The following is a 26759-nucleotide window of genomic DNA, read 5'->3' on the forward strand; positions in this document are numbered from 1 at the left end:
TAATGTTCCAAGTATTTCCTTTATAAGTGTGGTATTTTAATGTTCTGTTTAATTAATAGCTGTCAAATTACTGATTTCCTCAAAAATTAAAATAGGATAAAAATATCACAGAAGTACAATTTTTCTTTGATTTAAAGAGGATTTAAGGATCTTTTCATTTATCTATGAATGGCTCACTAGTTTTTTGAATTCTGGATAAACAGAATTTATTGAATGACTTTCTGTTTTTTTGTTTTTAATCTTTTGTCCTAAGGTTGTTTCAACTATAAATACAGAACAAGAATACTGCCCAATAGATGGATGTATTAAAGAAGATTCTTTTATGGAAAAACTTCAGCCTAAAAAGTATGTTCCATGTGCACTTATTTTAGTATTTAAAGTTCAGTATGTTTCTGAAAGAGTTATTTTAGAATTATTGATTAAAGGTCATTCTTAGATTAGTGTTTCTAACCCATTGTTTACAGAGAGCTCTTTAAGTTTATAATTTGAGCTGTTAATGAAATGGGAATCCAGCTCCTAAAGAAGCAGCATTAGTTTGTCCTTATTTAAAGTGAGGCAAAAGAAAGAATGCAAGATTACCATTTTTACACTCTGTTTAATTGTTTTAGTCTCTTTTGCCTACCTTTAGCTCTTCCAGACTCTTTCCTGTTCTGTGGTTCTTCATTGCCTGTCCAAATAAAATCCAAAATCCTTTAGGCTAGCAGTCATGACTTTTCACATTACTGCTGCAGTTTCTCTGTCCAGATTTAAATGGGTGCTTAGAAACCAACAGAAGAGTTATTTCTTTGGGTACTAAAAGCAGTTAGCTAAAGTCTGGCAACTGGGTATTGATAGAACCAGCGGTAGCACTCAGGCTCATTGAATGCAGGTACTGCTCCCAGCTCCTCTATTTGTATTCCATCAGTCACTTCCTCCATAAGCTCTGAGTGGAGTGATTAGAATAAATCTTTAGGAATCTTTGTGGCTCTGTGTGAGTCATAACATATAGGAACACCTACATATCTAGCAGATGACTTACTGTGTGAGGGAGACCGACTTTAAAAGGGCAGTAAAGATTGTGCACCCGCTCCAGAGGAGGGAGCCCCTGCTCAGCTCCAGCCAGTCACTGGAGCTGTGTGTTGAGACCATCCCAGTGGTCCCAGATTATCCTTTTCTTTTCCAAGACAAAATAGAAATCTGGACTTATATGTGAAACTTCCTTACTTTTTAACCATCATGCAAGTCAAGTCTGATTGTACTTTTGTCTAGGTATGTGTAATGTCAAATACAGTTGCAAAGTAAAGTTTTACTTTCAGAAGTAGATGAACCTGTTTTAGGTACCCCATTTTTTTTCCAAATTGCCATTTTTTAATTAGTTCTCCATGTCAAGTGTACTTACGTTAGAAACTCCTATTTCCTAATTCCAGTAGAGTTTGGTTCAAATAGTCATATATTTTAAAATAGAAGTATTCCTTGATACATGATGTATTTCCTTCCTGATTTGTCTTTAATATTTTGAAACAGGAATTGAATGATGGACTCCTCATGGCTAATGCATTCACATATGTTTTCAAGAACATGAATATCCACTTTTTAAAGTAATTGAATGTTTAAAAATTACCTAGTGTATTATTCTATGAGAGGAACATTTAATCATAATAAACTATTATAGGCTTATGATTAACTTATTCAGCAAACACTGAGTGCTTACTGTGTGCCAGCCAACATAGGGATATAAAGATAAAAATAGGCCGAAACTCTAGCCTCTGTAGACAAAAAATGCAGCCTACTCTTCCGTTGAAATTAACTTGCCTAGTAAATTCATTACCTTTATGTACATAAGGCAGACCTATAAGTACATTTTTTAATAGCTGGCATTTGTGTGTATAAATACTTTAATTGAGCTTAGGACAGTTCAATGATTACCAACATCTCTACCAAAAAATATCCGGGAAGGAGAGATGATTAGGAAATTAAAGCACAATTTATACTGTAAACTGTTATTTTTAGGAATTTGTTGAGAAGTTGAATTCTTGATTAAAATTGTTTTATGTGAAAGCGTATTTAGTCATGGTTTTCCTCTCTTTGCATATCATAGATAATTGAGAACCCACTGTAAGTGTTCTTATAAGTCATCATAAGAATTATTTTTTTTTTTTTGTGGTACGTGGGCCTCTCACTGTTGTGGCCTCTCCTGTTGCGGAGCACAGGCTCCAGACGCGCAGGCTCAGCAGCCATGGCCCACAGGCCTAGCCGCTCCGCGGCATGTGGGATCTTCCCAGACCGGGGCACGAACCCATGTCCCCTGCATTGGCAGGCAGACTCTCAACCACTGCACCAACAGGGAAGCCCAGAATTATTTTTGATAGAGGGTAAAAATCAGAATAGAAGATGTAAATCATTATATAAATGTTGATACTTAAAATAATGTACTTGACATTTTTCCAGGATGAAGAATTGTTCTCAGGACTTTAAAAAGACTGCTGATCTACTAACTGTTGGTTTAGAACATTCAACCTCCACACACGGGACTGTTTTGTACCCATCAACTGTAATAGAGGTATGAAAAATGTAATTCATGAAGTGAGATGAGGCCAAACATTTTTACTTTTCTCTGGTAGCTTAACTTTCCTCTCCTCTCAAGGGTCCTATAATTATAGATTGTTTTGGAAGCTTAAAGGTAACAGAGGTAAACCTACACTCCTTGCATGAATCTCTTGTTTTATTCTAAACTATGTCTCAACAATTCTCTTTTCTTCCCAAGGCAGCCCATTCTACCTTTGACCAACTCTGTTAGTGCTCTTGATATTTACCTGTATGTAGCTGCTTCCCTTTGAACCTAGTTACTGAACTCAGATTCTGTGAAACTTGTGTAAAGTACAAGTTTCTAAATTCTTTTCTTTTTTAAGATTTTTTTTGATGTGGACCATTTTTAAAGTCTTTATTGAATTTGTTACAATATTGCTTCTGCTTTATGTTTTGGTTTTCTGGCTGCGAGGCATGTGAGATCTTAGCTCCCCGACCAGGGATCAAAACCACACCCCCTGCAGTGGAAGGCGAAGTCTTAACCACTGGACTGCCAGGGAAGTCCCACAAGTTTCTAAATTCTAAGTGTGATTTTCCAGTTGTTTTAATGACAACTAAAAGGCCTAATGGCACTCGTTGATGATGATGTAATTGTTGTTGGAAGATTTGAATTGTACCAGTTACTACTTTTGATGACTTTAAATAATGTATTCTTTTAATTGAAGGTTAGAAACAGAATAAATTCCAAAATGCAGTTGAATGGAGTATTAAGTTTTTTTGTTAAGGAGATCATTAGTGGGCTGGGAGAGGAGAGAGCACTATCTTCAGTGTTTAAATCTTAATGTAGCCTAATCATAATCTTGTTTTCTTAAAAACTATTACTTTTTACATGTATTTATTTATGGCCGCGATAAAATTTTCAGGTAGTTTTAAGTTGCAAGATGTTTATAGGACATAATCCCATTTATTCAAAAAGATAGCTAAAAAAAGAAATCCGGAATGCTATCACCAAAACTCTAAAATGTTCTTTGTTGCTTGTTTTCAGATTTCTGTAATTTGTCTATGTTGCTTTTGTAACCAAAACGGTAGCTTGATGTTTCTGCAACTAATACAGTATATCTAAGCATCTGTTTTTATATTTTGTATTTGTATGTGGTCCCCCTCCCCCTTCTTAGGAGACTGAAACTGTGGAAGAAATTGATGAAGCATTGAAGGTGGCAGGGAAAAATTTTGAACAATTAAGTACTGCTATAAAAGTAAGCATTCTGAATGATCAAATTATATCATAAATTAAGGCATGTTCTCTTTAAATGTGTGTATTTAGATGTAACATCACTGAAGGTAGAGCTTAGCACTGAGTTATTAAGTATGATAACCTAATGAGAGAGAAACGTACAAAAGAATAGAAAACTCTCATGGCCTGCTAGGATTAGTCTCCTAGCATTGTTGTGCTAGCAGCCTACTGAAATTGGAGCTCTATTAAGGAACTCTCATTTCTGCTTGCTGCGAGCTGAATTTTGTCTTGGAAGCATTGCAGATCACCCTTCTAACATTGCTCATTATTTGGCTGTATACTGTTACACTGAGTCTTATGTTCTTTTCTTTCTTACCTCATCACCCAAGAGAGAGACTCCCTCATTTATTGACAAACAGCAAGCTCCTTGAACCTAGCAATGGCAAATTTACAACCAGGGCATTCAAAAAGTTATAGCTGATAATGAAATTTAAGACTTCAACAGATGAATTTGGGAGGGGGGTAAAAATTCAACCCATAACAGGTTCATGTCCTTCTCACATGCAAAATACATTCAGCACATCTCACACCCCCAAAATTCTTAACCTATTTCAGCATCAACTCTAAGTCCAAAATCTCATCTAAGTATCTTCTAAATCAGGTATGGGTGAGACTTAGGGTATGACTCATGCTGGGGCAAAATTCCTCTCCAATCTGAATGTGTGAAACTAATAAATTATCTCCTTCTAAAATACGTTGGTTGGGCAAGCAAAGGATAGACGTTCCCATTCCAAAAAAGGAAGAATTAAAAGGAAAAAAAGAAAGATCTCAAGCAATGATTCTTTGTTTAAAAATATAAAGAAGGGCTTCCCTGGTGGCTCAGTGGTTGGTAGTCCGCTTGCCGATGCTAGGGACGCAGGTTCGTGCCCTGGTCCGGGAGGATCCCACATGCTGCGGAGTGGCTGGGCCTGCGCGTCCGGAGCCTGTGCTCCGGCAACGGGAGAGGCCACAACAGTGAGAGGCCCACATACCGCAAAAAAAAAAATATATATATATATATATATAAAGAAGTATGTAGAATAGTCAACATTTTAATTCAAGTATTTAAAAAATATTTTATATAGGTATAAATTTTTTTTTTTTGGCCGCGGCATGCAGGATCTTAATTCCCTGACCAGGGATTGAACACATGCCCTGGTACAGGGACCGCAGAGTCTTAACCAGTGGACTGCCAGGGAATTCCCTAATATTATATTTTAAGTTTTTATGAATTTAAGGAATCCTGCCAGAGAGAAACTCAGCTATCCAAAATGATCCATTTCCTGTACTGATTAAAAGTGATACGAATTTTAGAAAACTTGGTGGATTTTCTAGGCCTTTTTGCTAATTTATCAGTACAGAGTGCTAACAAAGATGTGATCTTGTTGACAAGTACCAGGATTTAAAGTTTAACCTTGTGACTTACTTTTATTATCTGATCTCTTGTGTTGTTATTTTGAAAAGTCCAAAAAGTACCTTTTACTTTAAAAATTATGTTGAATAGTACAGTTCCTACAAAATAAAAATACCAAATGAGGTCTTTGTATTATGTTCTTCCCAGGTGCTCGAACACATATACAATCAAACAAAAGAGGAGACAGTCAGTCTTATAGAGGTTCTGGAGAAACAGTTTGATCAGCTTTTCACTTCTCTTGATTCCAGGTAATAAGTTAAAAATATAGACTTAGTGCAACTGAAGCTTTTAACATTAACTTGTCATTTTATTTCTTTGTATAGACTGAAGAAATTAGTAAATTTTAAACAAGTTTGGAAGGTAATGGGTGGTCCCTACAGGCTGATGTTTACAGCCTCAAAATGAAGAACTATTTATTTATTCATTTAGGCTATTTGTCTTCTGGTCCCAAAGCTATTAAAATAAACAATTTCTTTCTTAAAGCAGTTAGCACAAAAAAATACTTTCTAATTCTGAATCCTGTTGTAGAATTCAGCGTACTTGGGAAAATGCAAACATACATTTTCATGTGGATAGTTCCATCACTTTTTTTTAGGTATTTGCATCAGAGCAAATAATACTCTAGTGATTTTTCTAAACAAATACCATACTGTTACATATCCAATCTTTTTAAAAAGTTGATATATATGATCTCAAATAATCTTTGATCACACTTTGCATTTCAAGAGACAGGCTCATAAAAGTTGTGATAAATATATTTAGAAATGGTACTTGCCTATTTGGCTCTTAGTTCTTTTTTTTGTCTGATTAGGATGACTAGAACATATGCTCAACACTATGAATGTATCAGTTGATATTCTTTATTCCTCAATGCTGATGGTATGTCACATTTGGTATTTAATTATAACACTTAAGTGATAGGTCATGTGCATGCATTTAAAAAATACTTCTTAAAAGTAGTAAATATACATAATGAAGTTTACCTTTTTAAGCATTTAAAAATACAGTTTAGTGGTGGGGGGAGGGGTAAATCGGGAGCTTGAGATGAACATACACACACTGTATAAGATAGATAACCGACAAGAACCTACTGTATAGCACAGGGAACTGTACTAAATATTCTATGATAACCTTTTTGAGAAAAGAATCTAAAAAAGAATGAATATATGTATATGTATAACTGAATCACTTTGCTGTATACCTGAAACTAACACAACACTGAGTATCAACTATACACCAATAAAATTAAAATTAAAAAGTACAGTTTAGTGGCATATGGTAATTTTATGTTTAACTCTTTGAAGACTGCCAAACTGCATTCTATGGTGGCCACACATGATACATTCCCACCAGCAGTGCACAAAGGTTCCAATTTCTCCACATCCTCACCAACATTTGTTTTTTTTTAAAAGATGAGCCATTTTCAGAATGTGAAGTGATGTCTCATTTTTGGATTTGACTTACATTTCCGTAATGGCTGGTGTTGTGGAGCACATCTTTTCATGTGCTTATTAATTGACCATTTGTTTATTTTCTCTGGATAGGTATGTATTCCAGTCCTTTGCCCAATTTTGATTTGGATTATTTATTTTGTTGTGGTTGGAGTAGGAGTTCTTTATACATTGTGGATGTTAGTCCTTTATCAGATACATCATTTTCAGATATTCTCTCTCTTTCTGTGTCTTACCTTTTGTTTGTGTTTTTTAAAAAAGTTTTTTGTTGGAGTATAGTTGATTTACAATATTGAGTTAGTTTCAGGTGTACAGCAGAGTGATTCATTTACACATACATGTATTCTTTTTCAGATACTTTTCCATTATAGGTTATTACAAGATACTGAATAGGGTTCCCTGTGCTCTACAGTAGGTCCTTGTTGTTTATCTGCTTTATATAGGGTAATGTGTATCTGATAATCCCAACCTCCTAATTTATCCCTCCCTCCTTTTACCCTTTGGTACCATAAGATTGTTTTCTATGTCTATGAGTCTGTTTCTGTTTTGTAAGTAAGTTCATTTATATTATTTTTTAGATTCCACATAAAAGTGATATATGATATTTGTCTTTCTCTGACTTCACTAAGTATAATATTCTCTAGGTCCATCCATGTTGCTGCAAATGGCATTATTTCATGCTTCTTTATGGCTGAGTCGTATTCCATCATATATATATATCACATCTTCTTTATCCATTCATCTGTTGGACACTTAGGTTGCTTCCGTGTCTTGACTATTGTAAATAGTGCTTCTGTGAACATTGAGGTGCATGTGTCTTTTTGAATTAGAGTTTTCGTCTTTTCCAGATATGTTCCCAGGAGTGGGATTGCTGGATCATATGGTAACTCTACTTGTAGGTTTTTTTTTTTTTTTTTTTTTTTTTGTGCGGTACGCGGGCCTCTCACTGTTGTGGCCTCTCCTGTTGCGGAGCACAGGCTCCGGACGCGCAGGCTCAGCGGTCATGGCTCACGGGCCCAGCCGCTCCACGGCATGTGGGATCTTCCCAGACTGGGGCACGAACCCGCGTCCCGTGCATCGGAAGGCAACCACTCTCAACCACTGCGCCACCAGGGAAGCCCCTATTTTTAGTTTTTTAAGGAACCTCCATACTGTTCTTTATAGTGGCTGTATCAATTTCCATCCCCACCAACGGTGTAGGAGGGTTCCCTTTTGTCCACAGCCTCTCCAGCATTTATTATTTGTAGACTTTTTGATGATGGCCATGCTGACCCATGTGAAGTGATACCTCATTGTAGTTTTGATTTGCATTTTTCTAATAATCAGTGATGTTGAGTATCTCTTCATATGCCTGTTGACCATCTGTATGACCGTCCTCTTTGGAGAAATGTCCATTTAGGTCTTCTGTCCATTTTTTGATTGGTTTTTTTTTTTTAGATATTGAGCTGTATGAGCTGCTTGTATATTTTGGACATTAAGCCTCTGTTGATCACATCGTTTGCAAATATTTTCTCCCAGTCCGTAGGTTGTCTTTTGTTGTCTTGTTTATGGCTTCTTTTGCTGTGCAAAAGCTTGTAAGTTTGATTAGGTCCTATTTGTTTATTTTTGCTTTTATTTCTTTTGCCTTGGAAGACTGACCTAAGAAAACACTGCTTCTGTGGCTTGTCTTTTCACTGTCTTGATAGCATTCTTTGATCCAAAAAAGTTTTTAATTGATGAAGTCCAGCTTATCTGTTTTTTCTTTTGTTGCCTGTGTTTTGATGTCATATGCAAGAAATCATTGCCAAATCTAACATCATGAAGCTTTTCCCCCCTGTGTTTTCTTCTAAGAGTTTTATAGTTTTAGCTCTTACATTTAGGTCTTTGAGTCATTTTAAGCTAATTTTTGTGTATAGTGTAAGGAAAGGGTCCAACTTATTCTTTCCCATGTGGATATCCAGTTTTCCCAGCACCATTTGTTGAAAAGACGGTCTTTTCTCCATTGAATGGTCTTGGCACTCTTGTCAAATCTCAGCTGAACCGTATATGTGAAGATTTATTTATGAGCTCTCTGTTCTGTTCCATTGGTCAATCTGTCTGTCCTTGTGGCAGTAGCACACTGTTTTAATGTGGCTTTGTAGCAAGTTTTGAAATCAGGATGTGTGAGCTCTCCAACTTTGTTCTTTTTCAAGGTTGTTTTGGAAGTTTAGGGTCCCTTGAGATCTCATGTGACTTATAGGATGGGCTTTTCTATTCTACATGAAACATCATTGGGATTTTGATAGGGATGGCTTTGAATTGTAGATTGTTTTGGGTATTGACATCTTAACAGTATTAAATCTTCTGGTTCATGAACATGGGAGATCTTTCCATTTATTTTGTTTTCCTTAATTTCAGCAGTGTTGTGTAGTGTACAAGTGTACAAGTCTGTTGCGTCCTCGGTTATGTTTATTCCTGAGTATATTCTTCTTTATATTCTGTTGTAAAATGAATTGTTAATTTCCTTTTCGGACTGTTCATTGTTAGTGTGTAGAAATGCATCTGATTTTTTGTTGTGTTCATTTTGCATCCTACATCTCTGCTGAATTCGTTTATAGACCTACTAGTATTTTTGTGGCATCTTTACCTATAAGATCATGTCATCTGCAAAAAGAGATCATTTTCCAACTTCTTGTAAATTTGGATGGCTTTTATATCTTTCTTTTTTTTTGCCTATTTACTCTGGCTAGAACTGACAATGATATATTAAATAGCAATGGCAAAATCTCACATCCTTTTCTTGCTACCGTTCTTAGAAGAAAAGCTGTCAGTCTATCATCGAATGTAATGTTAGCTGTGAGTTTTTCTTATATAGCCTTTATTATGTTGATGTAGTTTCCCTCAATTCCTAATTTGAGTGTTTTTATCCTGAAAGGTGTTGAGAACGTCACATCCTTTTTCTCTATCATTTGAAAGGACCCTGTGGGGGGATTTTACTTGTTTCTGTTAATGTGGTGTATAACATTAATTGATATTCATATGTTGAAGCTTCCTTCATTCCAGGGAATAAATCCCACTTGACATGATGTGGTATTCTTTCACTATACTGCTGATTCAATTTAGTAGTATTTTATTGAGGATTTTGCATTAATACTTGTAAGAGACATTAATCTATAGTTTTCTTATAGTGTTTTCATATGGCTTTGGTATGAGGGCAATGCTGGTCTCATAGAATAAGTTAGGAAATGTCTTCTCTGGCTCTTCAGTTTTTTGGAAGAGTTTGAGGAGGATTGGTGTTAATTCTTCATAAAATTTTTGGTGAAGCCATCTAGTCCACGGCTTTTCTTTTTGGGGAAGCTTTTGATTACTGATTCAATCTTCTTACTTTTTTTTGGTCTGCTCAGATTTTCTGTTTCTTCATGATTCAGTGTTGGTAGGTGGTGTGTTTCTAGGAATTCGTCCATTTCGTCTAGCTTATCCAATTTCTTGGCATACAGTTATTCACAGCACTGTTTTCAAATATTTTTTGTCTGTAAAATTGATCATCCTATGCCTACTTTATTTTTGATTTTAGTAAGTTGGCTCTTCTCTTGTTTTCCTAGATAGTGTAGCTGAAAGTGGTCAATTTTGATCTTCTCAAAGAACCACCTTTTGGTTTCTTTGATTTTTCTCTATTTTATCCTATTTATATACTTATTTCCACTCTAATCTTACTACTCCTTCCTTCTGCTAGCTTTGGGTTTAGTTTGTTCTTTTCCGGTTCCTAAGGTGTAAAGTTAGGTTGTTGGTTTGCCATGCCTTTTTTAATGTGTTTACAGTTGTATATTTCTCTTTTAGCTCTGCTTTCACTGCATCCCATAAATTTTGATACTTTGTTTTTCCATTTTCGTTTGTCTCAAGATATTCTCCTTCTATTTTTTTTCTTTGATCCATTTGTGTTTAGTAGTATGTTATTTAATTTCCACATATTTGTGAATTTTCCAGTTTCCTTCTATTATTGATTTCTAGTTTTATTCCATTGTGATCAGAAAAGATACTTTGTATACTTTCAGTCTTTTAAAATGTATTAAGAGTTCTTTTTGCCCTAATATGTGGTCTAACATGGAGAGTGCTCCATGTATGCTTGAGGAAGATGTGTATTGTCTGTCATTGGGTGAAGTGGGTTTTTTTTGGTTTTTTTTGTTTTTTGCAGTACGCGGGCCTCTCACTGTTGTGGCCTCTCCTGTTGCGCAGCACAAGCTCCGGACGCGCAGGCTCAGCGGCCATGGCTCACGGGCCCAGCCGCTCCGCGGCATGTGGGATTTTCCTGGACCAGGGCACGAACCCAAGTCCCCTGCATCGGCAGGTGGACTCTCAACCACTGCGCCACCAGGGAAGCCCTGGGTGGAGTGTTTGTATGTTAGGTCCAGTTGGTCTACAATGTTGTTTAAGTAGTCTGTTTCCTTACTGATATTCTGTATGGTTTTTCTGTCCACAGTTGGAAGTGTAGGATATTGAAGTCTCCACCTATACTTACAGAGCTCTCTCTTTCTCCTTTATTACATCAACGTTTGCATCATATATTTTGGGCCTCTGATGTTTGGTACATATGTATTTATAATTGTTTTATTGGTGAATTGACCCTTTTATCAGTCTATAATGTCCTTGTTTGTCTTGTAACGGTTTTTGACTTAGTGTCTATTTTGCCTGAAATTAGCATAGCCACCCTAGCTCTCTTTCGGTTACTATTTGCATAGAATATCTCTTTCCATCCATTCACTTTCAACCTATCTTTGTCTTTAGATCTAAAATGAGTCTCTTATAGGCCTAACTATATGCTGTCATTAAAAAAAACCCAGGCTTCTCTGGTGGTGCAGTGGTTAAGAATCCACCTGCCAATGCAGGAGACACTGGTTCGAGCCCTGGTCCGGGAGGATCCCACATGGCGTGGAGCAGCTAAGCCCATATACCACAACTACTGAGCCTGTGCTCTAGAGCCCACGAGCCACAACTGCTGAGCCTGCGTGCTGCAGATACTGAAGGCCGGGCCCCTGCAGCCCGTGCTCTGCAACAAGAGAAGCCACGGTTATGAGAAGCCCGTGCACCACAACGAAGAGTAGCCCCCACTCACCACAACTAGAGAGAGTCCACGTACAGCAACGAAGAACCAACGCAGACGAAAATAAATTAAAAAAAACAACTCACTTTTCTTCCACTCTCTGCCTTTTAAAAAAATTTTTATTTTTATTTTTGGCTGCGTTAGGGCTTCGTTGCTGCACGTGGGCTTTCTCTAGTTGCGGTGAGCGGGGCTTATTCTTCTTTGTGGTGTGCAGGCTCCTATATATGTCTAATAGCTTTTTTTGACATTCATTTCCTCTATTACTACCTTCTTTTCTGTTTATTTGATTTTTTTTTTGGTGGTGACACATTTTGATTCCCTTCTCATTTCTTTTTTGCATATTCTATAGTTAGTTTTTTGTGTGGTTATCATGGGCATTACAAATAACATCCTCACATCTATTTTGAATTGAAGCCAGCACAACTGAATTGCATACAAAACCTCTACTTTACATTTCCACCCCTTCTTTATGTTTTGTTGTCACAGTTGCATCTTTATACGTTGTGTATCCATTGACATAGCTTTATAATCATTTTATGTATTCTGTAAATGCTGTGGAAAATATAGAGGAGTCATAAACCAAAATTACAATAATAATACATTTTGTATTTGCCCATGTATTTACCTTTTCCAGAGATGTTGATCTCTTTCATTTTAACCTGAAGGAGTCCCTTTTGCAAAAAACCCCAAACGATCTGATTTAAAAATGAACAGAGGGACTGAATAGACATTTTTCCAACGAAGACATACACCTGGCCAATGGGTACCTGAAAAGGTGCTCAACGTCACTAATCATCAGGAAAATGCAAATGAAAACCACAATGAGATATCATCTCATACCTGTTAGTATGGCTATTCTTGAAAATACAGGAGATAACAAATGGTAGCAAAGATGTGGAGAAATGCAAACCCTTGTGTATTGTTGAGTATGTAAATTGCTGCAGCCACTATGGAAAACATATGGAGGTTCTTCAAAAAATTAAGAATCCACTAATTCTAATTCTGGGTATTTATTCGAAGAAAATAAACACACTAATTTGAAAAGATATATGCACCCCTGTGATCAATGCAGCATTATTTACAATAGCCAAGATAAGGAAACAACCTAAGAGTCCATCAATGGATGAATGTTTAAAGAAGATGTGGGGTGTGTGGGTGTGTGTACACACACACACACACACACACATACATAGATGTCTTTGTATGCAATGGAATATCACACAGCCATTAAAAAGAAGGGAATCCTGTCAGGCCCTAGATGTGGAGAACAGATTGGTGGCTGCTAGAGGTGGAGACGGGGGTGGACGAGGTGGGTGAAAGGAGGCAGGAGGTGCCGCCTCCCAGTTACAAAATAAGTGTGTCGTGAGGGTGCGGCGCAGAGCGTGCGGCCGCAGTTACTAGCATGGTGTCACGTATTTGAGAGCCACTAAGAGAGCAGGTCTTGAACGTCCTTGTCACGAGAGAACTCTGTAACTGTGGTGGTGGATGGCAGCTGGACATTTTGCAGTATATGCAATTATCAGTTCATAATGCTGTACGCTGAAATTAGCACAATGTCATATGTCAACATACCTCAGTTTTTTAAAATAAAATTTTTTAAGTTAAAATTGTTTTGAAAAAGAGAATTGGGCATTTGCAAAAACAGCCACCTCTCCCAGTCTTTGCAGACTGTTTGCCTGTGCAGCTGAGTTTTTGGATCAGCCTGGGTGAAGGCTTAAGGTACTTTGAGGTCTTCTCTGAACATGTATCTTGCTTGAGTGTGGCTTGTTTGACTCCTTTGTATTCTTAGCTCTTTACAATGTCTTAATTTCCTAAAGCATCTCACCCCAGCTTCTCCTTTGAGCCTCAGGCGGGCTGTTGTGTGTCTGTATCTGTGGTCTCTGCTGCCAGAGCACCTGTAGCTGTTAGTCTCTCTGCAGCCTTCCCAGCCCACTTTCTCTTGCTGCCTGAGTTCCACATTAGGTAAAACAGCTCTCCAGGCAGCCTCCAGACAAATGAGGACGTTGCGAATAAGGTTTGCTGCGGCCCCTTCGGAGGGAAAGTGTTGGGAACTGCGCTGCTCTCTCCAGACCAGGACTGCACCACGCTGAGCAGGGGTCTGGGCGGGGTCAAGAAATGAAATTTCCTACTGATTTGACTGTGGGTTTCTCTCAGTTGCACATTTGCTTCATTGCTGTATACCTTTGTCCACTTCCCAGAGTCCTATAAGATTGTTTTAACCAGTCTTTGGCTCTCATTTGAAATCTCCATTGGGGAACGAGGGCTTAGAGTTTCCTAGTCTGCCATTTTGCTGACATCACTCCCTGGGCATGATTTTTTTAGGAATCATCTGGAACTTATCAAAATGACCACTTACCCCTAAAAAAATGATTTTCATAAAGTATATATATAATTACTAAAAGTTTTTTGGAATACTTCTTCACCTTCAGAGCCTTGTCACATTCTTATTACTCTTCAGTGTGGCAAACTCTCCTTTTTTGAGGCCAGATTTGATTTTAAGGAAATCGTTTTATTTGATGAATAAGCAAGTTAGACACTATAATTTTTGGTCAAAATATCTTAATTTCCATAATAATTAATTCCACTGTAGACAGAAAAATTTTTGAGAAGTGAGGCACAAATAATGTAGAAATAACTCTGTGAGCTTCGTAAGTGATTACTTTGAAGATTATAGTTAATCGCTACCTAAGTTTTGGTTTGGTGAAGTCTATTTTAAAGTCTCATTATTTTTTATATAAATTTATTTATTTTTAATTTTTGGCTGTGTTGGGTCTTCATTGTTCCGCGCGGGCGTTCTCCAGTTGTGGCGAGCGGGGGCTACTCTTCATTGTGGTGTGCGGGCTTCTCATTGCGGTGGCTTCTCTTGTTGTGGAGCATGGGCTCTAGGTGCAGATGCTCAGTAGTTGTGGCACACGGGCTTAGTTGCTCTGTGGCATGTGGGATCTTCCCAGAACAGGGATCGAAGCCATGTCCCCTGCGTTGGCAGGCGGATTCTCTTTTTTTTTTTTTTTTTTGCGGTACGCGGGCTTCTCACTGTTGTGGCCTCTCCCATTGTGGAGCACAGGCTCTGGACGCGCAGGCTCAGCAGCCATGGCTCACGGGCCTAGCCGCTCCGTGGCATGCAGGATCTTCCCAGACCAGGGCATGAACCCATGTCCCGTGCATCGGCAGGCGGACTCTGAACCACTGCGCCACCAGGGAAGCCCAGTAGGCGGATTCTTAACCACTGTGCCACCAGGGAAGTCCTGAAGTCTCATTTTAAATTCATGTAATATGTATCTGCTTATGAAATTCTAAAATGTCTAGGTAGGTCCTTGTGAGAAATGAGTACAGATATGTCTTTGTAATGGCACAAGTGACTGCAAGATAGCCAGGATTTCTCTCTTACTTTTCAAAGTGATAGAATCGTCTAGTGTCTGTCATACCTCTGCAGTTCTGTGACAGCTGTATCTGTGACGTGATAACCGTATCCTTCTACAAAATTTACCTTTTTTCTAGTTATACGTATGTAGCTTTCAACTATAATAGATTTCTGGGCTTCCCTGGTGACACAGTGGTTAAAAATCCTCCTGCCAATGCAGGGGACACGGCTTCGAGCCCTGGTCCGGGAAGATCCCACATGCCGCAGAGCAACTAAGCCCGTGTGCCACAACTACTGAGCCTGCACTCTAGAGCCCGCGAGCCACAGCTACTGAGCCCGTGTGCCTAGAGCCTGTGCTCCGCAACAAGAGAAGCCACCACAATGAGAAGCCTGTGCACTGCAACGAAGAGTAGCCCCCGCTCACCACAACTAGAGAAAGCCCGCGCACAGCAACGAAGACCCAACGCAGCCAAAAATTAATTAATTAATTAATTTAAAACTGTAATAGATTTCAGTTCAGTTGAATGCCTCATTAACCATGTTATTTAAGTTCATAAAGTAGTGAATTTACCTTTTCAATACTGTTGAGTTACTTTAAATTTACTTTCATAAAAATGTTTATGAAATACTGAAAAATAACTTTTATCTTAAATGAAGGAAAAAGAACCTGTGTGAAGAGGTAGTAAGAAATACGGATGATTACTTATCAAATATAATAACGGCTAAAAGATATATTGAAGTGAAAAAAAATGATTTGGATGCAGCTATGAAGATAGCAAGAGAATTAAAATCCACACCTTCTCTAAGAATATACTGTGACCTGAATCAGGTAGTTTTAACAATTCATAATGTGAATTTTTTCTGTGGTGGCTTATATTACCTACTTTGGAATATAATATTTAAGACTTAAGAAGAATTTATTTTTCAGATTATCCTAATTTGCATTGGCATCAATTTAGAATTCTTAGGTGTTTGAATTCTAAGATAAACATTAATAAACTTGTTTGGCCTTTTATTATTATTTACCACTTAGGGAAATGGTGCAGTAAAGTCTTTATAACACACAGTCTGAGAACATGTAGGATGACATTGAGTCGAAAGTTGTTTCTAGGACAGTTGAGTAAAAAATGAGGACAAGTAAGAGTAGCAAAGTAAATAGGACTATTTTCTTTTTATAAACAGTTAGGTATGACTGTCAACTCTTGACTTAGAAACTTATCAAGATGCCATTTAGGTTTTTCTCCCAGCCCCCCCAGCTGTGCACCTCAGGAGACAAGGTGATTCAACTCTGCCCTGTCATCTAATCATGTGCCTAGAATTAGGCAGCAGTAGAAACATGTTTCTTATGAGATCGTTTGGCAGGATGGGGTTAACCATTGATCCTCTTTGCTGATTTCTGTCTTGCTCCCTTGGGGTGTAGATCCTACTCTGTTGTCTTTGAATCTTCAGGGCATCATTACCCATAGATGATCAGATATTTGGATTGAACTGAAATATAAAATAGAAGCCATTGGTTTACCTGCCTCCAGAGTCTTGAACTTTGAAGGAGAAGAGTTTGCCACCATCTTACTTGACCAGGCCTCCCTCCAGCTGTAGTTCTAAGAATAGTAATAGTTCCTGTGTATTACATGTGAGGCATTAGGAGGTGAAAAAAAGTAAAATTTGGTCTTTACCCTAGTTAGCTGCATTAGGAAGATGGGGAAAAAAAAAAAAAGAGAAACGTTTGAGGACAGCAGTGCAGGTGCAGAATGAATCTGATCAGAATTTTCCCTGATCACGTAGCTGTATCCCATGTATTAACTAGTGTCTTTTGTTATCTGTTAATACATATCTTCAAAAGATTTTAAATTTCTTTTGGGGAAAAATTCATAAACTCTTATTTGCATCCCTCCCTTTGCTTGCCTAAAATCAAACCCTGAGCACATTAATTAGTGAAAATACCTAAAGGGTATAGTTTTTTTCCTAAAATCTTACTCTGTTTCAACGGTATTTATAACAAAGCAAAATGCACATGAGTGATACTTCTCTTTTGATTTTAGATTATCTGGACTTTGAAATTAACATTTGAGAGCGAATTGTCACAAGTCAGCTCTCTAAAACTAAGGAACTCTCCCAAGTAAGTAAGTTATAATTCAGGAGAGCGTGGTAATTAAATATAAAAATGTATTAGGCTAGATTTATTAAAATAACAAGCAGTTATAAATTGAAAATTTGGGTCAAAAAATGTTTCCCAAATTAGCAACCAAATTAAAATAAGTGTAATTTGTGATAAATTAGAAAGTTATTTAAATGTTCTGTCTTTCAGAGTTTTTAATGTTAGCAACTAATTTTTATTAGGGAAAGTAATAAACTTGTATTAGAACATTTTTTAATGCTAAGTATTTAATTTTAGGTTGAATATGAATTGCAGTGAGATCATCTGTATGTTCAACAATATGGGAAAGATTGAATTTGAGGATTCAACAAAGTAAGTATGAGAATGGCAATATGCTATTAGTGTCTGACATGGTGTAAGGGACAGAAATATTATTTGAGACAGAAAAATTGATGTTCAGTGTAATATTTATGATTCAAAACCTGAAAAATAATATAAAGGGCAAAATGGTTACTATCAGTTAAATTCCACATAAAATATTTAAGAATTAAAAGACGTAGAAGGGGTCAGTATTCAATGATATATATCAGAGTCATCTTTTTTAAAAATAAATTTATTCATTTATTTATTTATTTTTGGCTGCGTTGGGTCTTCGTTGCTGTGTGCGCTCTTTCTCTAGTTGCGGCGAGCGGGGGCTACTCTTTGTTGCGGTGCGCGGGCTTCTCACTGCAGTCACTTCTCTTGTCACGGAGCACAGGCTCTAGGCGCACGGGTTCAGTAGTTGCAGCATGTGGGCTCAGTAGTTGTGGCTCACGGTCTCTAGAGTGCAGGCTCAGTAGTTGTGGTGCAGAGGCTTAGTTGCTCTGCGGCATGTGGGATCTTCCCGGACCAGGGGTCAAAGTTAGTACCTTTTTGTCCCTGTACTTAACAAACATATTGCTGTTATCTTACACCTCATTCTGAGTTAATCTGTCGAATCCGCATTGGCAGGCGGATTCTTAACCACTGCGCCACCAAGGAAGTCCTCCGAGTCATCTTTGAGATTCATTCATTCAGCTAGCATTGAACACTGATGTTGTGCTAGGCACTAACACCCTAGATACTGAGATTTATGCAGAGAAGTTAAACTAAGTAGACAATGATACACATAAATAATAAAGTACATAATTGCTATGATAGTAGTTTGTGCAGAATTCAATGGAGATGCAAAGGAAGGAATGATCAGTTCTTTGAGATGTAACGGGTCTTGCAAAGAGGAGATTTTATTTTCCCTCATCCATGAAAAATGAGTAGCAGTTGGAAAGGAAGACAAAAGGGAGGCAGGCATCTTTGCAGAAAGAACTGTATGGGTAGTGAGATCACATACTACATTCAGGGACCTGCATGTATAATTCCATACAGCAGAGGATACATAGAGGCTGAATCCTAAAGACTTTGTTGTGTAGTGGTATTTGGACTTCATTTCTTAGACCTGTGCTATCCAATATGGTGGCTGCTAACCACGTGTGTTCATTTAAATTTAAGCGTAAATTAATTAAAACTAAATAAAATGAAAAATTCAGTTCTTTGGTTGCAGTAGCCACATTTCAGGTGCTCAGTAGCCATATTTGGTTAGTGGCTGTCAGATAGTGCAGCACAGTTTCATTATTGCAGAAGGTTCTGTTGGACAGCACAGCTGTAAATAATAGAAAGCCACTAAAAGATTTTTAGCATGAAAGTAAAAATAATTAGGTTACACTTGTAGAAGATAACTCTAGTGACCATAGAGGGTTCTTGGGAAGAATATGAGGCTGGAGGCTGAAAGATGGGTTAGGCTGTTATATAAATAGTCTCAGCAAATGATGAGAAACCAAACGTAGGTAGTAGCACTAGAGAGGAACAGATAATGACAAATGCTGAATAGGGAAAAGTGGTGTAACTTAGTAACTGTTCGGGTGTGGGGAATGAGGAAAAGGGAAGCATCCTCAGTGATTTATAGGTCTATATTTGGTGATGAATTGTGGTATTATTCACCAAGTTTGGAAATACAGGAAGAAAAGAAGTTGGGAGGGGGAAGATAGTGGGATATGTTGACTTACTGTTGTTTACTAGGTATCTCGGGAGAAATGTCGAGGGAAGTGAGCTGTATGTGCTGAAACTTAACAGGAGGTTCTGAATTTCATTCTTGGTTTAGGAATAGTCAGAATGTAAATGGTTTAGAAACCCCCAAAAGAAAATAAGTTTATTCAGTTGTAGGTGGTATGACTCCTAAGGAAATCGTCCCCCAACAAGCATCACGTTCATTATTCTGAGGAAATAATGAGGGTCCAGCCCACAGCCTTACAAGCTCAGAAACAGACATGAGCAGATCTTACTCTAAGCCGGGTAAACTCATGTAAGCCAAGTTCAGAACACTGACATATAGTCAGAATGCCAGTTTATTAACTTAAGGGGCAAATATAATTGACACAGGGACTAGAATACTTATGTTGGCATTCTTTTCCAATATCCAGACAGACACAAGAAGCCAAATCATCAGAAGTTGCTTTGTTGAGGTGTTTTCCGAATAAAGGGAATAAGGTTTATCGAATAGCTGAACAGTGTTGGTCCTGGACAGCCCGTTACATTCCTTTCCCCCCAGGGAAGACCTTGCCAGAGGCCTCAAGTACAGTCCTTTGGCTCAGCTCATCTTCCCCACATGTGGAGCCCTGGCCTCTATTTGCCTCTGTGACTTGACTTTTTGCACTTTCGTGGATGATCATCCTTTCCAGGCAGTACGTTCTTCTAGATATTTTCATAACTTGAATATGGTTACTATCAAATATTTTTAATACCAAAGGGTATATTGTCTCTTTAAGAGTCTGTATTGATCTTGCCTTGGTTTTAAATTTAACTCAGAAGGCTTTTAAATTTCTTCCTAGTTTTTAGGGAAAGTATCGCTGTAGCCTGCCTCTACTGATGATGGGTGGTAATTAAAGAATGGGTTTGCCCAGTGAGAGCAAGTATTGAAGTGCGTCAAGGACAGTGCCCTGGAAAAAATATTAAATTTTAAGACAGGGAAAGGGTAATCTGCAAAAAAACAAAACAAAACCAAGAAGGGGTAGGAGAGAGTGGTGGTCTACAACTAAGAGGAGAAGTCTGTGAGACAGGTTGATTGGCGGCATTAAATGTCTCAGTAAAGCCAGACAAGAGTTACTGTAAAAAGAAATGTTTTAGATTACAGAGTTGTCAACCTATATGAATCCTCAGAAGGTGTTTGGACTTTTAGTCAGTGTGTATTAAGAGACGGGTAAGTTAGGTCTGCTGAATCCAGTTGGCTTTTTAGGTTCTTATTTCTGATTTCATTTGGCTTTTTTTTTTTTCCCAAATTTATTATTTATGTTTGGTTGCGTTGGGTCTTCCTTGCTGCACGTGGGCTTTCTCTAGTTGCGGCGAGCGGGGGCTACTCTTCGTTGCAGTGTGCGGGCTTCTCGTTGCGGTGGCTTCTCTTGTGGAGCACGGGCTCTATGCATGCAGACTTCAGTAGTGGTGGCTCGTGGGCTTAGTTGCTCCTTGGCTGTGGGATCTTCCCGGACCAGGGCTCGAACCTGTCTCCCCTGCATTGGCAGGCAGATTCGTAACCACTACGCCACCAGGGACGTCCTCATTTGGCTTCTTAAATGGTGATCTGTGAAGAACCTAAATGTGTCATGGGTTAACGAAAATTAAAGCTTTTGAGAATCTCATTTTTTTGATAGAATATCTATACTTTTAGATTTGATAGCCCGTATCTGTGTGGATTTATGAAGAAGATAGAAAAATTTGTAGAATAATGGCTATTGAATAATCATATCCAAAGGATTCAGACTGATGGTGATTTTTGGCCTAGATGGAGGTTTCTAGTAATTTTTCAGGATTGTACCTCTCACTGTTTCCTACACTTTATTTTTAAGCTAGTGAATTAAAAGAAGAAATAATTTTAGCATAGTTTAAAATCAAACACTTAGGCCAAATTAAAATTTGGATAATTGAAACTGAAAACCTATATCCACTGTCCTTTTAGGATCAGATCACTGTGATATGACTGTATATCAAGTTCTTTCTTCAGGTTCTCATTGATTTTACCTCTTGTTGACCTTTTAAAACCCTTGGGCTTGCTTGGGAATGGGCAGAAGTTTCGGGATAATGGAAATGTTCTAAAATTAGATTGTGGTTATGGTTACCAACTCTAAATTTAATAAAAATTAATTGGATTTTATAGTGTGTAAATTATAACAATACAGCTGTTTAAAAAAATACCTGTGGGACACCTATACAACTTTAACTCTTTGTATGTGTCACAATACTGTCATGTGGAAAGGGAATGGTTTTAAGGTGGTTATAAAAAAATTATGAAATGATTTAAAGTAGCCTCTGTATTTTTAAACAGATTTGATCCTCAAGAAAGTGAAATGGGACAGAATGTTCAAAAGAAATATAATCATAAAAAGGAATTTTCTTGTAGTGATACATACCCATCACTAGAAAAGAAAAAGGTTGACGTTTCTATCCAAACTAGTGAAGCCCCCCCACCAACTCCTTGGCAACGGGAAAGCAGTGACACGCATTTAGAAGCAAACCTCTTCCCGCCACAGAGCAAGGTTGTTGCAGTGACCCCCTGTGAAACCCTTGCTGCTCTGCCTCAGGCGGGACCGAGCCCTGACGTGATCATCGAAGAAGTCATCGAAGAAGACCTGGAAAGTGAGTGAAAATAGAAAAGCAAGGAAACAATATATTGTGTCTGGAATTAGAAACGAAGTTAGTACCTTTTTGTCCCTGTACTTAACAAACATATTGCTGTTATCTTACACCTCATTCTGAGTTAATCTGTTGATTCCATGCCCCTACTTTCACATTTTCCAAAGTTAGGATAATTTTTAATGCAATAATATAGCTAAACTCTAATATTTGGTTTAATTAGGGTGTTTGACTTTTTAGTGTTCCACATACAAACCTCTATAAAAGATGAAAATACTATAAATAAATGACAACCATATTAGAAGCAGTCTGATGACTTTGTTCTTAAATTTAAGAACAGCATATCTTAAATCTTTGTTCTGAGATACAGTCCTTTATAAAATGAACAAGCATGAATGTAGTAGCATCTGTTAATAATGTTCGTTAACATTTAAATGTATCATAATTGTTTGATTAGATTTCCAATGTTGGTGTTCACCCCAATACAAAAAAAAGGACATGCTGTTTTCTCTCATTTCCACAATATTATTATTATCTCACATTATCTCAGTGAGTTAAGAGAACTATCAGGACTTGGCCTGCTGATACAAGGGGGTCTTGCCCTTCCAGTCTTTTGCCCATTCAAGTACAGCTTTTTAAACAGTATGTTAAGTATGCCATTGTCAGCATAATAAAACTAAAAACAATTGCCTTTATTTTCTCTCTTGACGAAGCATGCTTCACAGATTATCTTGTGGAGACACCTAGATATCCAAAAGAGCCTCTTCAGAAAAAATCATCTGTTCCTTTTGGATCAAAAGCAGGTACGTTAACAACTCTGAACTTGTTGAAGCAGAGTTAATACATAGTAACTCTTATGGAGAGGGAGGCAGTGAGTAAAATGAATTTTACTAATAACTAAAACTTAGTTATTTATTTATTTTTGCCACGCCACACGGCTTGTGAGATCTTAGTTCCCCGACCAGGGATCAAACCCAGGTCCACAGCAGTGGAAGCGCGAGTCCTAACCACTGGCCCTCCAGGGAATTCCTAAAACTTCTTCCTTTTTACTGTTATAAGTTCTGGCTGTTACTGGCAAAAATATTTCTGAAATTTATAACACTTCTCTCAGCTGTCTCCCCAGCTACACATACTTATCTCTTTACCTCATCCTCAGTATGGGTATTATTCTGTGTGATCTGTATTGGATAGGTAAAATGATCTATTTGTTCAGTTTTTATCATCTATCTATACTTCAGTTCCTCCTAGTCTTTGTTCTTTAAACATTTTTACTAGATATACTAGGACACCTACATTGTTCAAAAATTAAATATATATGTATTAAAATACCCTGTGAACCTTTTCCCCTAACCTATTCCCATTCCATTTGTCTCTTCCTCCCTTCCAGTTTCTTTATTCATATTTGAACAAATACACATATATTATTTTTCTAATTCTCATTTTTGGTTGTTTTTGTACACAAAACATAGCATACCATATACACTGCAGTGTTTTTTTAATTCTTTTCTTTTTTCCTTGTTTTTGTTTTTGTTTTGTTTTTGTCTTTTTTTTGGCCACATCACATGGCATGCGGGATCTTAATTCCCCAATCTGGGATCGAACCTGTGCCCCCTGCAGTGGAAGTGTGGAGTCTTAACCACTGGACGGCCAGGGAAGCCCCTTAATTCCTTCCTTAACATTATATTCTGGAGATCTTTTCATATCAGTAGAAACACTTGGCTTAATTACTGCTGTATACAAAAAGTTTCTCACTGTCCTTTATTCTGCCCCACCCTTACTTCCACCAAAACACACATATCTCCCCCTAAATGCTGCTCAGTATGTTGTCTTTCCCAGACTTTTTTTCATACTTCTCCAGCCTGATTTAAGATTCAAAGTGGCTATGAGCTAATTATTAGTTCTTTCAGTTTAGTATAGTTTAAACAGGATTTTGTTTCTATATTAGAAACATCGTTATCAATGGGGTTCTGAGTTCCAATTATGTTTATAAATAAATTCTGAAATTTTGTTGTAATACAGTAGAGTTACAGCATATACCCTGACTTTAGAACCCAACTAACTACTTGAACTTCAGTTCCACTTATTTAACATATTTTGCAAATAAAATAAAAGGTTTGCAGTTCAGGTTGCTAAAGAAATCATTGTGGAAGTGGGATGTGTTTGTTTTATCAGTCTAGTTACTGTTTGGGGTTTGGGTTACCTTTTGTGGGCCCAGGTATTCTAGAGTTTGCAGTGCTACAAGACACATTCTTTCAAAGGATACTGCATTCAGTTTCTGTGAATTCTTTCCTGACTTTTGGCTTATTAATGTGGTTTAAATATTCTCATCCAGGTTCTCCAGAGCTAGTTTTTGTAAGCCATGTAATACATCCTTGCCACTTCTACATTCGGAAGTATTCACAAATAAAAGATGCAACAGTATTGGAAAAGAAGGTGAATGAGTTTTGCAGTAAGAGTGTATACCTTGATCCTTCAGACATTTTGGAGCTAGGTAATGAAATATTACTCTAAGTTAAAATATGAAGCTTATTTAAATATTATAATATTGGCCAACCCATGTAGACTTCTTGTAATACAGATTTGTGCAAGCATAAAGGTTTTGGAATTATTTAACATAAGTTCAATTTTATTTAGGTAACTTAGCTAAGTATTAAAATCAACTGTTTTTTTTTTCTGCTCAGAGTTACCTAGTAGTAATATTATTACAGTATACAGTATACATAACTCCAGTATTTTTAATGTCATTTAAAAATGATTTTTAAATATTTTTAGTATCATTTGCCAAGTTTAACTGGAGTCATACTAATTTGGAGCTTGCTTTTTTTAATGTTCTTTTCCATTATGGTTTATCACTGAATATTGAATATAGTTCCCTGTGCTATCCAGTAAGACCTTGTTGTTTATCCATTCTATTTATAATAGTTTGCATCTACCAACCACAAACTCCCACTTCATCAAATACCAAATATGGTATTTGTCTTTCTCTTTTTGACTTCACTTAGTATGATAATCTCTAGTCCATCCATGTTGTTGCAGATGGCATTATTTTGATCTTTTTTATGGCTGAGTAGTATTCCATTGTATATATGTACCACATCTTCTTTATCCATTCATCTGTCACTGGACATAAAATTGACTGTTGAGTGAGATATACACAAAAACTCCATTATGGAGTAAGGTGAGATATTTTTAAAATTACAAAACCCATGATGGGTTATATAATTTGTCCCCTCATCTCCAGAGAAAAGTATTCCTCTGAGTGTTCCTTGTAGTACGACTACCATCCCTTGCTGTCTACATGTGAATGTTGAAGATGTCGTTGAACGCCCGAGTGAGATAGATGCAGGGCAGTGGCATCCATTTCCTAGGGTCACACAGAGGGTAGTTGGTAAATTTAATCAGTCCATCTTAATTCTAAGGCTGTGTGTAATTTGCTGTAATTCAGGCTTTCATTACAAACGTTTTCCTTGTAACACTTGATTAAATTTGATTATACTCTGTAATAAGATGAAGCTATGATTTGTTTGATTTATTAATAGAGCATTTTTCTCCTTCTATTAATATCAATGCCTACATATAACTAATACCAAAAAGTACTATATTGTCTGTTCAGCTTTATATAGTATGGGTTTTTTTTTAATTTTTTAATTTTTTGGCTGCATCGGGTCTTGCTTGCGGCACGTGGGACCTTTCATTGCAGTGCGTGGGCTTCTCTAGTTGCAGTGCATGGGCTTCTCTGTAGTTGTAGCATGTGGGTTTTCTCTCTCTAGTTGTGACGCGTGGGTTCCAGGGCATGTGGGCTCCGTTGTTTGTGGCACTCGGGCTCTCTAGTTTGAGGCACGTGGGCTTAGTTGCCCTGCGGCATGTGTTATCCTAGTTCCCCGACCAGGGATTGAACCCACATCCCTTGCATTGGAAGGGGGATTCTTTACCACTGGACTACTGGGGAAATCCCCATAGTAGTTCTTTAAAAGTGTTAACTAACTCTCAGCTCATCTTTGTAGCTTATCAGAATATCAGAAGACTAGAATCATCACATACTTCTGATAAAAATGAATAATAATTTTTAAAGTTAAAAAACAGTGTTTAGGGCCTTCTCTGGTGGCACAGTAGTTAAGAATCCTCCTGCCAGTGCAGGGGACACGGGTTCGAGCCTTGGTCCAGGAAGATCCCACATGTCACAGAGCAGCTAAGCCTGTGCGTCACAACTACTGAGCCTGTGCTCTAGAGCCTGCGAGCCACAAGTGCTGAAGCCTGTGTGCTCTAGAGCCTGCGAGCCACAACTGCTGAAGCCTGTGTGCCTCGAGCCCGTGCTCTGCAACAAGAGAAGCCACCACGGGACTTCCCTGGTGGCGCAGTGGTTAAGAATCCACCTGCCAATGCAGGGGACATGGGTTCGATCCCTGGTCTGGGAAGATCCCACATGCCAAGGAGCAACAGCCTGTGTGCCACAACTACTGAGCCTGCATGCCACAAATACTGCAGCCCGCGCACCTAGAGCCCTGCTCTGCAGCAAGAGATGCCACCACAATGAGAAGCCCGTGCACCTCAACGAAGAGTAGCCCCCGCTCACAGCAACTAGAGAAAAGCCCGTGTGCAGCCATGAAGACCCAGCACAGCCAAAAATAAATAAATAGAATAAATTAATTTTAAAAATCGTGTTTAAATTCTGAATATCTAAGGAGGGAAGAGTGTAGTGTTAAACTTAATTTTACGGCTGCAAATAATTCTCTAAATTTAATACATGCACAAAAGAGCTCAGTTTAGATTTAGAAAATGTTCTATGAAAGCCAAAAAGTCATCCTTTAAGTTGTCAAGGATAATTATTATTTCAAGGTAGATATATATGATTTAAATACTCATTTATCGTTTTTCTTTCCATTTTTTTATTTTTGGCTGCGTTGGATCT

At 37.7% G+C, this 26759-nt stretch overlaps 1 protein-coding gene across 1 annotated transcript in view; it reads left to right on the forward strand.

Moving 5' to 3' along the window:
- The first annotated feature begins 258 nt into the window (after positions 1–258).
- Positions 259–26759, forward strand: part of RNF17 (ring finger protein 17) — a 102980-nt gene continuing 76479 nt past the window's right edge. Inside the window, exons 1-9 of the mRNA XM_060128932.1 lie at positions 259–345; positions 2428–2539; positions 3681–3761; positions 5340–5440; positions 15718–15889; positions 17100–17176; positions 17453–17527; positions 21543–21853; positions 24183–24341. Coding sequence (XP_059984915.1) covers positions 323–345; positions 2428–2539; positions 3681–3761; positions 5340–5440; positions 15718–15889; positions 17100–17176; positions 17453–17527; positions 21543–21853; positions 24183–24341 — 1111 coding nt within the window. The 5' untranslated portion in view covers positions 259–322. The remainder of the gene's footprint in view (positions 346–2427; positions 2540–3680; positions 3762–5339; positions 5441–15717; positions 15890–17099; positions 17177–17452; positions 17528–21542; positions 21854–24182; positions 24342–26759) is intronic.

This window comes from Lagenorhynchus albirostris, chromosome 18 (genome assembly GCF_949774975.1).
Source record: "Lagenorhynchus albirostris chromosome 18, mLagAlb1.1, whole genome shotgun sequence".
Taxonomy (NCBI): domain Eukaryota; kingdom Metazoa; phylum Chordata; class Mammalia; order Artiodactyla; family Delphinidae; genus Lagenorhynchus; species Lagenorhynchus albirostris.